At 31.2% G+C, this 16,095-nt stretch overlaps 2 protein-coding genes across 2 annotated transcripts; both read left to right on the top strand.

Moving 5' to 3' along the window:
* Positions 1-6,979: 6,979 nt before the first annotated feature.
* Positions 6,980-8,083, top strand: LOC122597017 (MDIS1-interacting receptor like kinase 2-like). The gene has a single exon (XM_043769659.1). It carries the CDS (start codon positions 7,446-7,448, stop codon positions 7,980-7,982), a length of 537 nt encoding a protein of 178 aa, XP_043625594.1. The 5' UTR covers positions 6,980-7,445; the 3' UTR covers positions 7,983-8,083.
* A 5,659-nt stretch (positions 8,084-13,742) lies between these two features.
* LOC122587014 (receptor-like protein EIX2) lies at positions 13,743-14,804 on the top strand. Its single transcript, XM_043759075.1, has one exon. The coding sequence runs from the start codon at positions 13,743-13,745 to the stop codon at positions 14,802-14,804; it is 1,062 nt and encodes a 353-aa protein (XP_043615010.1).
* Positions 14,805-16,095: the final 1,291 nt, after the last annotated feature.

Here is a 16,095-nt window from a genome sequence, read left to right on the forward strand (position 1 = left end):
AGGTGTTTGGGTAAGAATGTAAGATTATGATTTGAGCTTGTAAAATTTAAAATCATACACTTAGACCCTGTTTCTTTTTTACTTAATACACTTAATAGTTAAGAACTTAATCATTCATTCAAATTTCATGTTTCTTTTTTGACTTAATAAACAAAAATAACCGTCAATTACATATATTTTACTTAACACATACATAGATTCCGATTATTTTCTGGTCAAATTGGTTAAGCCAAATCTAAATACAACTGAAATGAATCAAGGGATCAAAAGTCATCCGTCATGATGTATTAAAAAGCATAAAAGATTATATACATCACTTTATGAAAGAAGTCAAGATTATTGATATGAGGCAGAGATTTTGTAATCAATAACTATACACCGATATTTATAAATTAGAAGGTGCTTGTCGGTTGGCCCAGTAGCCAATGCAATTGGTTTCAACCCGCAAATAAGATTTACCCATTTGACCCAAACCCATTATAAGCTGTAGATTTTGCAATCACCTATATTTATTTGCTGCAAGAAAACAGTAGTAGGTACCTGTGATGATGCCTAGATCACGTGCAAGCAGGTAAAGGTGCTCTTCAACATTTTGTAGCACTAGAATGATTAATACAGGAAAATTAATACATAAAAACAAAATTTGGTAATGAACTCTTTTTATGTGTGGAAATTATGTCTGCTTACTTAAGGACTTCATCAAGGACACAAAACTACCAAGGCTTGTGACAGAATGATCGGGCCTTAAATAAAGGAAAAAATTACAAAGCTGAACATATAGATCGGTACATTATCTAATATAAAGATGTCATGATCAAGGGTCTAAAAGAGAAGCTTACAATACCGAATCTCTGTTGTTCCCCAAGAGAAAGGACGTCTTCCCAGCTTTGCCCTGGAAATACATCATAAACACATCTTGCTGTTCCCCAAAAGAAAGGATGCCTAATCTCTGTTGTTTCCTAGGAGAAAGCGCACAACTCCTTTCCTTTCAAAAAGGCAAGATAATTTCACATATTCTAGGATCGTTCTTAGATGCACATCCAGAATATTTGCGTCAACACCATCGTTTTGCCCTGGAAATATATCATAAACACGTTACGCAATATTTTTATTAAATTAAAGCACTTTGACAACATTTTTCTGTTCGCTTTTATCTTCCACGTTGTGGTATATCTAACAAATAACCTTGTCTATCACATGTGAAGGGAGCCATCACACCATCACAGATGAGCATCTCGATTTTGGGAACAAAAACTAACTACATTGATGGTGCAAGTCATATGGGTTGACAGTCATCATATGCATTAGTCAAATATTATCAACCTCAAACAATATTACTGGTATAGCTCTTAAAACCAAACTATTTATAATACTTAATACTTAGTCAACTCAACCTGGCCCATCTTGGTTGAGTATATATAAATATCCCTTTATGACCCCCTTAAAGAAATTACTAAGTTCAACCAGAATCCATCTTGAAAATGATATTAACTATTTTATAATGAACTCCTTTTGACACGTTACACAACCATCTCGACCCAGCCATTTTCCCACCTCAAGAAGAAGTAGAAAACATAAGCACGAAGCATAGAACAAAACTCACCTTCTTGATACAAACTTAATGCCTCTTTTATGGTCATGTATGATAATTTGATCTTGTAATGTTCCTAAACAAGTATACAAGAATATCATTAACATTTTGGGAAGGTCCATCTATGCATCCACTAACAATAGGCCAAAGACCACGGAATAACCTCAACACATAACTTTTCACACTACATTTGCACCTTTAAGTTTATGTTAATTTGGATTGTGAAAAAAATGTAGAATACCATAATATATTTTTCCTAACCAGTAAGACGAAGGTTTTTATGTAATTATGTGGTACTTTATCCCATGTTAACTTCCTTGCTAACAGTAATAACATCTTCCAAATTTAGATACGCTGAACCCCAATTCAACTACTACCATTAAGATTCTTATGTAGGGTAACCTTAACTAAAAAATCTTTCCCACCCTATTTACCTTAAACCACATCGGCCATTTTGAATTTTTCTTAATGACATCAACCAAATTGTGAAACTGAATTCAGGATACTTTTAGGCAACTCAACATCATTAACCGAAAGAATAAATCATTGGCTTCTTGGGAAGCAGCCAAAAAGGGTCAGAACTCAGGTACAATCACACCAGGGGAAGCTTCTTGTACGGGCAATCTAACAATTACAACTAGAGCAAAGATACTAACATATACAAAAACTATATTGGCAATACAACAGCTGAAATAAGAAAAATTCTATCCAAAATAGGCTTTTTTTTTAGAAAGAAAAGAAAAATCATCAGTTGTGATATCACTATCAGGAAAACCAACAGAACCACCCAAAAGAAATGTTCTTAAAGAATACACAACATTATTATCATTAAATTTAGATCAAATAGGCCCAAAACTAATAGCAAATATAGTAACATGAATTCCTTGAAGTGAAGCAGCTAAAAAATGACCACTTTCGTGAACAACTATAGTTGCAGTCAAAACTGACACAGCTTCAAGTCCAGATTGTGCGCTTTCAAACCCACCAAAACTAAAGTCGTACAATGCTAAAATTCAGGGTCCTAGGCTCTCCGTGGTCTTTGGCCTATTGTCCACCACCTAGATAAACAAACCTAATGGGCATGAATACATGCTACAAATTAGGTTGATCAAATTGTAACTCTCGTGAAAAATAATGATCAAGAAAAAGCAGTTGCATAACAAATGAAATATATTAGGTTGATTTGATATATTAGACCTGCGACTCAATTAGATCTACCGTCCTCCTTATAACTTCCAAAACAAAATAACAACTAAGACACCAAATGACAGATAGCTTGAAAGACGACACAATAGCAAAGAAATACCCAATACTTTATAACCTCCGAAAAAGCTGAAAACCACCAAAGAAGACACATCCTACTTTACAAGGTTAGAGAGATCACAATCTATGCTATTGATAAAAAGTTTACATGTGTGACACTGTAGTCAACTGCCGTTGAGCAATATTAACATGTTATTATAACCAAACAAGTTGATATGTATGTGGCCACTGGCTCTAGAAAGACGTTGTACCATTCATAACTCCAAGTCTACTATTAAATTCTTGATCATGACCATTGTGACCCACAAGCTTTTTCTGTATGTGGCCACCATCTCTTGAAAGACTTTGTGTGATCCTTGACTGACTCCAAGTCTACTATTAATTATCTTGTGTACTTGACTCGACATCCACGTATACATTCGTAAAAGATTTTAAGGCATGCGGTGTTATATATATGCCCCATTCCCCTTGTATCTGGATTATACAACATCTACTCTACCTTGATTACTCCAAAATGAAAACCACTAATTTTATTGTCAATGTTACAATAATATACCTGTTCTTTCAAACATATGGCGCAAGCAGCAGCAACACACCTTCCTCAAACCTTACATGTATCCAAAGAGAGCGGCAAACACTGCTTTTATTCAGACAAGGCTTCACGAACCAATCAAAATGGCTGTCAAAATGGACCGGATTAGAATGTTGTGAGTGGCTGGGAGTTGCATGTGACAATAGAACTGGTCATGTCGTCTCACTTGATCTCTCTGGCTATTACATCAACTCGACCATTCCTGTGTGGTTATCAAACCTAACTCGCCTCAAGTATCTAGACCTAAGCGATAACAGCTTCCATGGGGGAATACCAGATTCAATTGGAACCTTGAGCTCTTTTTATTCCATCGACTTTTCATCAAACCAATTGTCTGGTCGAATACCAGATTCTATTGGAAACTTGAGCTCTCTTTCTTCCATCGACCTTTCATGGAATCAATTGTCTGGTCGGATACCAGATTCTATTGGAAGCTTGAGCTCTCTTTCTATCATCCACCTTTCATTAAACCAATTGTCTGGTCGGATACCTCCCTCACTTGGTGGCCTATCATCTCTAACAGACCTCTGTCTTCAGCATAATCAATTGAATGGAAGCATACCTGAAAGCATTGGACTACTCACCAGCCTACAAGAACTCTTACTTTATAATAACCAATTGAGTGGGAACATTCCCACTAGTCTTGGTCAGCTTTCAAACCTCTATTTCCTTGATCTTTCTTATAACCAATTGAGAGGGGTTGTTTCTGAAATTCACTTCACCAAACTCTACAATCTAACCTCCTTGTGGTTGTCTGGTAATACATTGATAACGTTCAATGCAAGCCGTCATTGGATTCCTCCCTTCCAATTGAGGATGTTTTATGCAAGCTCCTGCTGCAACATGGGACCCCAATTCCCAAACTGGCTTCAAACACAAACACATCTTGAAGAATTATATGTTTCAAATTCGAGTATTAGGGATACAATACCAGAGTGGTTTCACAACATCTCCTCTCATCTTTATTACTTGGATCTGTCCAACAACGAGATCGGAAAATTCCCAAATATTCAAACATCAACTGATCTTGAACGGTTACATCTTAGAAATTCGAGTATAAGAGATAGCATACCAGAGTGGTTTCAAAACATCTCCTCTAATCTTTATCACTTGGATCTGTCCGACAACGAGATCCATGGAAATCTGCCACGAATAATAGCGAATAACAACACAGGTATACAAGATTTTAATACTCTTTATTTTTATTTCGTGGTCAGATTGGATAAGATGAATAATTTTTGCTTAAAAACTTATTCAGAGGTTTTTGGTTAAGATTACGATTCGAGCTTTTATAAGATTTAAAATCAATCACACTTTATATTTTTTTATATGATTCATTTAAAAACTAAATTTTTTAAAAAACTAGAAAACCATCTAAAATACATTATAATTTGAATATAACACAATGTGTTTTAATTGTATTTTTTAAAAACACATTATGTTTTTATTTTGTAATCTAAAAACACATTGTATTAGCTTTAAATCACAGTGTATTTTTAATAACGTGTGAAAATCAGAAAATTGTTCAAAGACATTATGATGTAAACTTAACACAATGTGTATTCTAAGAAAATTTAAAAATACATTGTGTTAAATTCTAATCACAGTGTGTTTTAGTCAGTTTTTTAGTTTTCATGAAAATTTTAGTTTTCAAATGATCAAAATCCTTTCTTATATAATGTTTAAGTTTTTAGTTTGTTGTTGAATTTGTGTCAATATATAAAAGTCAAGAGTCAATACTATGTTATACCAGTTTTTTTTAAAAGTATTTATATAATCTTAATTTTAATCTTAATCTTTATCTTAATATATACTATAAGATAATTGAACTAATTACTTATTAACCAATCAAATCATTCAATGTAATCAAATTAACTCTTGCTTATGTCATCATTTAGATTAACTATAAATTAAAAAGCTTAGTAATCATTATCCAACTATATTATTATACTAGTCCTAATAATACGATATACGGTAGTTATATAAATTGTATCATAAGGAAATTCGAATATGCCTTATACATGATTCATGAGTATGAAATAAATTGTGGTTAAAGTAAACCGATGATCGAAGCTAAATTATAATAAACAGTAATGATAAATATAATATATGTTTAATTAGAGTTTTGGATTTACCTTAAATTTTTACTATCACATCAAAATCGGATCTTATAAGCATATAGTGGATGACGCAAATAGCCTTGTGATTTCGGATTATAAACTTAAATTTTTAAAGTATTCATCTTATTAACTTATTATAAGTAATATAAGCAATAGGTGTTGAATTGAAAGAAAAAAAAAAGACAATTTTATTCATGAGAAAATAATTAAAAAAAATAATGTTATAATGGACATATGTTAGTTTACATCAAATTAGTTTAATATATATTCTAATAATTAATTAATAAATAACATATATTAAAATAAGGAAATCATCACCTAATAGATATCTCGAATTTATGTTATTATTAAATTAGATTTAGATTAAATTTTTTAAATTTAAATATTATTAAAAGAAAACGTGTCGCTTTAATAAATCCCTACGTGTCGATTAAAGAATGTTATAATTCTGTTTTAGTTTATTGGTAGATTAATATTTATATTAATTTGTTGAAAAAGTCTCAATAATTTATACTTTTTTGTTTTCCAACAATAATTTACACTATTTAACCCTGAATACTTAATTTATATTTATTTTTAGCCATAGAATTTTTTAAAATTTACAATCATTTAATTAAATAAAAAAATTTCAACATATGAAATATTGTTTATACAAAATTATTTCAAAACCTAATGACTTATTAACAAATAGTAAATTAGATTTTTATAAATTATAAATATTAATATCTAGGTTAATATTTAATCTAAACACAATTTGAAATCTAAATATATAATCCAAACATAATAACAGATGACGATATACAACATCCTTATTCTAAACACAATAAGAATCACAGAACATGAGACGATCACGGATAAAACACAATTTATAATAGAGGGTTACTTGAATACTAAATCCAAATTAATATGAACTCCATTTAAAATTTCATTCTTTTTGTCAATAAAAAGGGTAAATGGTTTCAAAAAATTATATAATAGAGAAATTATTATAGCATGTGCCTTGTGGAATGACTACAACAAACAATTTCATCAATATGTCTCAGCTAATAATGATAGTGATGAACCTATGGTTATTGTACTATAACTTGAAAAGTATAACACTTAGAAACGTATATCTTCAAAATTATAAGTTTTTGTGACTTAAATGTATGAAGATCTTATATTGATAGTATCGTAAAATCCGTGTCCAGTGTTGGACACGGGTCTAAAATCTAGTTCTATACTATCAACCAATAAACTAAAACAAGATTGTAGCCTCTTTTAATTGACATGTGGCGTTATATTAGAAAGACAAGTGTTTTTTTTAATTTAATTAATTATAAATCTAATAAATTCTTTAAGTAATCTCATTCGTATTAAACTAGGATATTGCATATCTAATCCGTATAATATCTATTAGTTACCTAATATAATTAAAAGAGTTGTGTGGCTGTCAAAATGGCTGTCAAAATGGACCGGATTAGAATGTTGTGAGTGGCTGGGAGTTGCGTGTGACAATAGAACTGGTCATGTCGTCTCACTTGATCTCTCTGGCTATTACATCAACTCGACCATTCCTGTGTGGTTATCAAACCTAACTCGCCTCAAGTATCTAAACCTTAGCGATAACAGCTTCCATGGGGGAATACCAGATTCTATTGGAAACTTGAGCTCTCTTTCTTCCATCTACCTTTCATGGAATCAATTGTCTGGTCGAATACCAGATTCAATTGGAACCTTGAGCTCTCTATATTCCATCGACTTTTCATCAAACCAATTGTCTGGTCGAATACCAGATTCAATTAGAACCTTGAGCTCTCTTTATTCCATCCACTTTTCATCAAACCAATTTTCTGGTCGAATACCAGATTCTATTGGAACCTTGAGCTCTCTTTCTTACATGGACCTTTCATTAAACCAATTGTCTGGTCGAATACCAGATTCTATTGGAACCTTGAGCTCTCTTTCTTACATGGACCTTTCATCAAACCAATTGTCTGGTCCTATACCTCCCTCGCTTGGTGACCTATCATCTCTTAAATGGCTCGATCTTTCTAGTAATAAATTGAGTGGGAACATCCCCACTAGTCTTGGTCAGCTTTCAAACCTCCAAAGGCTTTTTCTTTATAATAACTCATTGAGTGGGAACATCCCCACTAGTCCTGGTCAGCTTTCAAACCTGGAAGAACTTTATCTTGATGATAACCAATTGAGTGGGGTTGTTTCTGAAGATCACTTCACCAAACTCTACAATCTAACCGACTTGTACTTGTCTGGTAATACATTGATAACGTGGAACGACGGCCCTCATTGGTTCCTCCCTTCCAATTGGAGTATTTGGATGCAAGCTCCTGCTGCAACATGGGACCTCAATTCCCAAACTGGCTTCAAACACAAACACGTCTTGAAGTATTACGTCTTAGAAATTCGAGTATAAGAGATACAACAATACCAGAGTGGTTTCACAACATCTCCTTTCGTCTTCAGAACTTGGATCTGTCCAACAACGAGATCCATGGAAATCTGCCGCGAATAATAGCGAACAACAACACAGGTATACAAGATTGTAATACCTTTTATTTTTATTTCTGCTACGTGTGTTGGTGGAATGGTGGTCAGAAAACTTATTAAGAGGTGTTTGGATAAGATGAATGATTTTAGCTTGAAAACTTATTTAGAGAATTAGAGGTATTTGGGTAAGAATGTAAGATTATGATTTGAGCTTGTAAAATTTGAAATCATACACGTAGGGTTTTTTTTTTTTACTTAATACCCTTAATAGTTAAGAACTTAATCATTCAGTCAAATTTCATGTTTTTTTTTACTTAATAAACAAAAATAACCGTCAATTACATATATTTTACTTAACACATACAAATATTCTTAATGCATTCAATCACTTAATACACTCAACACTTAATGACTAAAAAAAACATGCTCTTAATATTTTTAGAATGCTTAAGTTTCTAGTTTGTTGGTTGAATTTATCATATATATATAATTAAAAGAGTAGATGGGGATATATTTGACATCACTTAAATCTTTTGAAATTATATTTTTCATCATTTCTCTCTTACCCATTTTTATCCTTTTTGTTCTATTTGTTTTTTTTATTTTCATCATTATTTTTATAAAAATAAACTTTATTATTAACAAATTTTCAAAAGTCCAATCTATTACATTTTAATTTTTTATAATCACTAAAACTATCTTTTCCATCGCTTAGTTCCTTTTTTTAATTTACATCCGTAAAATCACTATCAATATGATTTTTGTATAAATCTATTAAAACAAATCCATTCTTTTAATATATGAAATTTTATCCAGTTTTAGTAATTATCTAATATCTAAATATTCTAATCAATTTTTTAGTAAAAACACTATAAATTATGTAAAGTAAAACCGGCTAAAAAACGATTATAGTTTTAGTTGGGGTAAAGTTTATTCTTTTATATAGTTTGATTGTATTTTGAATTCTTGATATTCATTTTATTATATTTGTTTAAAAGTGACATTCTTTCATTTATAATCGTATAAGATTTTTTTCAAGATGATAATTTGTTTATCAATCTGATTTGTTTGTGTAGTTTAAACAAATTTGATATTCTAGTTATTTATGTGATTTTGATTTAACATTTGCATTTAGCTAGAAGTTTAAATTATGCTCTATACTTGATGTTTTTTTAGATATACATATACAGTTTGATTAAATGTAAATTTTTACATATGTATAATATATATATATATATATGGAAAAGTTAAATTAGGGACTCCTTATATTAGGGACTGTTAGGGACTCCTTCTACCTCCTTCTCCGGCCACCACCACCATCATCTCTGACCACCACCACCACCACCATGATCATCTCCGACCACCACCATGATCCTCCGGTGACGGCGACCATCTCTGGCAAGACTTACACATGTGTAAGTAACTAACACATGTTTTAAGTACAATATTTTTTAGGTAGATCACCAATTACCGGTCACCCCCTATGACCTATCACCCTCTATAACCTATCACACTATGACCTATCACCCTTAATGACCTATCCCCCCCAAGCTTTGGTTTATGAATATCCTTAAGGGCGAAGCCCGCTCCGATTGATAATTTTTATTCAACTTACACATGTGTAAGTACAACTTACACATGTGTAAGTCTCGCCGAAGATGAATATGGCCGGAGATGATAAGTGGTGATTAGATTTGATAAAAATGGACGGTCTAGATCTAGTCCCTAACAGTCAATAAAATAAGAAGTCCCTAATCTAATCCACCTCTATATATATATATATATAGAGAGAGAGAGAGAAGAAAGATAATTATAGTAAACATGAAGGAAAAAAGTACAAAAGTACAATGTTCTTCCTCCTTTTCCCTTCTTTTCCTGCCAGCAGTCTACTTCTTCTCCGGCTATATTGCCGCCGCCGCCAAACACCACCTCTTTCTTCTCCGGCGAGACAACCACCGCCACCACCATCATCTCCGACCATCCCAACCAAGGCGCTGGCAGCAAGGGTTTCGCTCGTACCGTATCAAACCGTCACAATCTCTTGGATCGCCGCCCATCAAATCCATAGGATTCCCATATGCGTCCCTTGACAACCAGTTTAAAACGAATGAGGGCAACACCAGTACCGTATCCACCCGAAAACGAATCTGATTCTCGCCGAAAAAATGTCCGGAGATGTCGCCGGAGGTGGTGGCGGTGGTGGTTGTCTCGCCGGAGAAGAAGGAAGAAGGAGGAGGTGTGGTGGTCGCCGGAGAAAAAAGTGGTGGTTGGCGGCGGCACTCTCGCCAGAGAATGAGGAAGAAGGAAGAAGAACCTTGTACTTTTGTACTTTTTTTTCACGTGTACTACAAATAACTCACTCCTTTATATATATATATATATCTTTTTTACCAAAGTTTTTATTTATATATTCATTGATTATATTTTGTTTGATTTACTTTTTTATGTTTCTTAATAACAAATAATATTTTTTTCATCATTGTATGATGATATTGAATATTTTTAAACATGATATTATATACTTGTTTATATGTTATCTGTTTATTTATTTAGGCGAAATTCTACAATTTATCATAAAATCTCAGAACATATTGAAAAGAAATATACAAGACATATGTTTTGAGTCTATCCGTCTATCAGACGGGACTGAAATTAGTTTGTGTCAATATAAAAGTCAAGAGTCAACACTATGTTATTTTTTATATTCTTCAATATCTCTAAATATATATAAAACAGAAACCTTAATTCTATAATAGAAAAGTTTAGACCTTTAGATGAAGCTTAACTTTTAATCAGAACCATTAGATTAAAACGCTAATGTCATATATCTTTTATAATTTTTTTATATTTAACTTTAATATACCTAGCATGGTACCCGCGCGTTGCGGCGGATACCATGGTTCAGGCTTCTCATGTCGCGATTACCAAAAAACTTAGGCGTGGACAATTAATTACGCAACATCATACAATAATGTATATTTTGTTTATGGTAATTACTGTCAGATTTCTCAAGTGACTATCAAAACAATGAAAATATATTTTTAAAAAATTTAGTCGTTCATATATTGTTGCAAAAAATGATTGTATTTACATGATTATATGAAAGAAGCAAGATTTTGGGGAATTAAGGAATTGAAAATCAATTAAAAAAAATAATTACCATATATGGATAATAATTTGATAAGAATGTAAGAGAAAATAGACATTAGTTTACATGGTATTTTGTTTTCTTTAATTTGTGTGAGGGCATTTCTGACATTTTCCCTAATGTAACTTTCAACAAGGGGCTATAATTTTTAATATATAGTATAGATAAATTTAAATATGGTTATTAAATATGGAAATTAATTTTCTACATTTAATAAATATAGAAAGTAATTAACTAATGATATAATTAAATTTAATATGGTTATTTTTCTACATCTAATAATTATATAAAATAATTAATTTAATGATATAAATATGAAAAATAATTTCTAAACTTTATTGTTTTCTAAATCACCTTTTTGATATTTTTTTTGGTTAACAAATTATGACTGTATAAATGTTTTATCATATAACCTCAAATCGTTTGCCTATTGAATCCTGTCTTTCAGCTTTCTTTCATTACTTCATTTAATTTAATTAATTTAGTCATTGTGCAAACTAGTATTATACCCGGCCAATGGCCGGGGACAACAAACATTAACTGTTTTCTTGCGAATTTTTTGTACTAATAAATGTAAGAACCTGACGCAATTGACCGAAGATAAGAAATATTAGATGTTTTCTTATATAGATAAACCGCTTAAGAAACTTTTAGATACTAATATACAAAAAAGTCATTATGTATCATAAGTGAAACATATTGTTCAAATCAAAAAGCTAATAAAATGCAAAGGTTAGCTAAAATCATGTGGGAAAAAAAACATAAAAATATGAAGGAAAAAAAACACTAAACAATGATAAAATTTACTATTTATAATATCAAATTTGTTTCTAATTCAGATTAAAAAAAATGAAATGAATTAGCTAAAATCGTGAGAGAAAAAAAAAACTCAAAAACAAAAATTTTACATATTATAAATGAACTTTAAGGTAAACATTCAAATAAAAAAAAGTAATGGGGTCACCAACCAATCCCACTTCCTGATGCCCACCTAAATTCTAAATAAATCTTTTTAAAAACAAAAGTATCCGTTGGGAGTCAAACCCAGGTTTTGGCTATGAAAGGAAGAGACTTTTGCCACTCTTTCCAATTGAAACTTTGAAAGTTTGTTTTAACCTTGCTAAATCTCATATATATATTAAGCGGTAAAATCTATATAAAATTACTGTTCACGCAAAAAGTTTTTAAATAGGTAGTAATGTTGGGCGCATCATACACACTTCGTATTTTACAAATGCAATTTGATAAGGTTTCATCAAATCAACTTTATTTTTATAACTATTTAAATTAAAATCGTTAATATCTTATAATATTTTAACAAAAAATAATTCTGATATGTATATGGTTTCTAGGATAATCAAAAAATATAAAAAAAAAATGACAACATCATCATTTTTCAACATATTTCATTTAACATTGTTTAGTAATAAAATGATACAAATGTAATATGAACACTAAGTATGTGGATAACTCATCAATAGAATTTTTGTTTTTTTTTTATATCTACATCATACAATTATTTTTTTACATATATTATAACTAATTTAATTATATTTAAACAAATATAGCATTATTGTTTTGGAATACTTTTTATTTACAATTTGTCAATATAAGATAAGGATAGGATAAGTAACTATCAATGCCGTCTTTCATGGGTTTTGGGTACCAATACCGTCTTTGACAGTGTATGGGAGAGATTCATATGTAGACAGCCTTACCCTACCAAAGGTAGAGAGGCTGATTCCAGGTTCTACCATAGGTAGAAAAGGACCTCCAGCCTTGTTAGACATGAGGATCGAACTTATGACCTCTGTTTCCAGAGGCATGAGCTCCAACCACTAATCCATATTATGTAATATTAATATCTTACAAGAACTTCAGTTTAGTGTTTTTCATAGAACTGATATGAGCATTTTTTTATTATTTTGTTTTTATTTAAGCATCTTGTTAAATTTATTATGAGTTGAATATCTAGAGTTTTTTTGCATATATCTATTTCCTTATCAATAAATATGTGTTTTTTTATTTATAAAAACCAATGTTTTATTCACATGACACCATCGTGGATAATCTAAAGGTATACAATTCAATTTTAAAGTTTAACTTATAATTTTAATTAAACAAATAACTAAAAGTGACAGCCGGTTCCACTAACTCTCATCATTGAAAGTTAAAGATAATTGTTTATGCTTTCTATATAGTAATATTTTTTACTCGTTTCAGAATTTTTTTTTTTTTTTAGTAGTCATATTATGAAAGCTGTTGGACTAGAATTTGTGTTTGTATTTAATTTTTTAGTGGACTAGCGATAAGTCCCAAGCTAATCCAACCCAATTTGTCTTATATCTTTTAACTAGACTTGTGCTTCCAAAATCCAACTTAGGTCTTGAAGTTATTGCTCTTAGCAAAAACCTTCTCACTGGAAGCGTCCCAAGAAACTTATGCAAGTTATATAGTATACAAGTGTTGGATTTGTCGCATAATAGTTTTTTTGGAGATCTTCCCGGGTGCTTAGGGAGCTTAATTCAATTACGAGTGATGGATCTTACAAGTAACAGTATAATAGGTGATATTCCAAATTCATTAGGTTCTCTATCAAAACTTGAGTTATTGCACCTCCATGACAACAAATTTGAGGGTGGTCTCCCAGTGTCTTTACAAAAGTTGAAAAACTTGGTGACAATGGATTTGGGAAACAATTATTTGACGGGTAATATCCCTTTTTGGATTGGAAAAAAGCTATCAAAGCTTAAAATCTTGAATCTCCAATCAAATATGTTCATGGGTATGTTTCCACCGGAACTATGTCAAATTAAAACCCTTCAACATTTAAACCTGGCAGATAATAAGATAACCGGAAATATCCCTCGTTGCCTTTGTAATTTAACTGGTATGATCAAGCGTGACGCCAAGTTAGACTACAATAGTTATGGCTATATCTATACAGAAAGTATTGAAGCTTGCATAAAGGGCATTCAACAAAAGTACACCAGCACACTTCCGTATCTTATATCCTTAGACCTTTCAAGCAACAAAATTGTTGGTGAAATTCCTGATGTGTTGATGAACCTTGAAGCATTGACAAATTTGAATCTTTCGAGAAACGAACTAAGTGGACACATTCCTACAATTATCGGAAATCTAAAGTCAATGGAATCTTTAGATTTGTCGATGAACAACCTGTCTGGTCGGGTTCCTCCAAGTTTAGCTAGTGTGAATACTCTAGGCTATTTGAATCTATCATTCAATAAATTATCCGGTCCATTACCAATCGGAAATCATTTTCAGACTTTTGATAATCCATCTATATATGAAGGGAACAATAGACTATGTGGATTCCCACTTCTAAGTTGCAAAGGCAATTTACCATACACTCACGTTGGTGATGATAAAGTTGTCAATAGCTCACAAGGTTTCTCGTGGTTTTATGTTGGTATCGTTTCAGGATTTGTTGTGGGTTTCATGGGACTTATTGTTAGCTTGCTATATATTAAAGTTTGGAGGGAAACTTACTTTGAAATGATAGAAAATGTTTGTGTTTTTCTAATTGTTTCAATTGTAGTGACTTTTGCTCGACTAAGGAGGAGGTGTTTCCAGTGAGGTATTTTGATTCACAAACAACATATTTTTTTTAATTTATCTAAATATATGTTTCATGTTGTGGTTTGACTATTAAATGAATAAAGATATATTTTTAAGCGTGTGATTGTTTAGTATGATATTTATTGATTCAAAGAAATTTATAGGAACGAAACTCTGATAAGGGCATTCTTGTCACCAAGCGACAATATGAAGTTGCTTCAAAACTAAAAAAGGAAAAATATTTCAGTATTGTTTAGAGAACATAGGTCGTGTATTATCTCATATTAAGTAAAGTTTGTCAAATATTGTTTGTATTCTCATTATATGTCTTCGAGTAAGGTATCAAAGATTGACGGGCTAAATAATATAAGGTATATAAAGAACATTCCCTTAAATATTGAACATGCAATTTATACTTGAATCAAGCAGAGAAATTAAAATAACTACGATAACTTTTTTATCTGACCCTTAGAGATGAAACAAGATCTATATTGAAATATTTATTAGTAAGAGATACACACGTTTGAAATTGTTCAATTTAAATGTATGATAAAAATATTGGTGGGATGCGTTTACCCTTCATGATGAACTTTCAATGAGCGAAAGCGTCTCTAAGATGTCGCCAACCTTGTCAAAACATTTTTGATTGTGGTTTTCTCGTATAGAGCTCTTTTAACAACAAATTGTTTTATATATTATCATCTACACTCAAACATTTTCATTTATAAAATAGATTATAACACCGTAACCCGAACCGGTTTACAAATTTTATAATCTTAATTTAATTTAATCTATTAGTATTTGAATTATCGACAAGCTATTAGAAACCTTACGAGTAGACGCGATTCGTAGTAAACTAACTCGGCAAACTTCTGAGAAGCAACTTATTGTATTGTAAGCTAAGAAAAGAAAAGAAAAAATGAAAGTCGAAATGCCAATTTTATTCTTAAATTGTAAATAAGAACCTTTTTGAAATTAATCTATGGCTTAACAAAAAAATACATTGGCAATTCGGGTTTTTAACCCCACAATCTACCAAGTATCGTACATTTTAGTTTGTTATTTTTTAACATCATATTGTATCGTACATAGTACTCCATCTTCAACCCAAAATTATTTGGAGATTTTTCTTTTTAAATATAAGGTCTCAACAAAAAAATATATCAACTCTTTCAACAAAAGTATCAAAAAAAGGAGAAAAATGAACCCATTCGAAAACTTTTAAGAAGCTAAATTTTTTTTTTTTTTAAAATAGCCATCCCCTACCATTCTTGAGACATCACCTATCACCATGTACATGTATATCTAT

The sequence above is a fragment of the Erigeron canadensis genome, chromosome 1, assembly GCF_010389155.1.
Source record: "Erigeron canadensis isolate Cc75 chromosome 1, C_canadensis_v1, whole genome shotgun sequence".
In the NCBI taxonomy this organism is placed as follows: Eukaryota; Viridiplantae; Streptophyta; class Magnoliopsida; order Asterales; family Asteraceae; genus Erigeron; species Erigeron canadensis.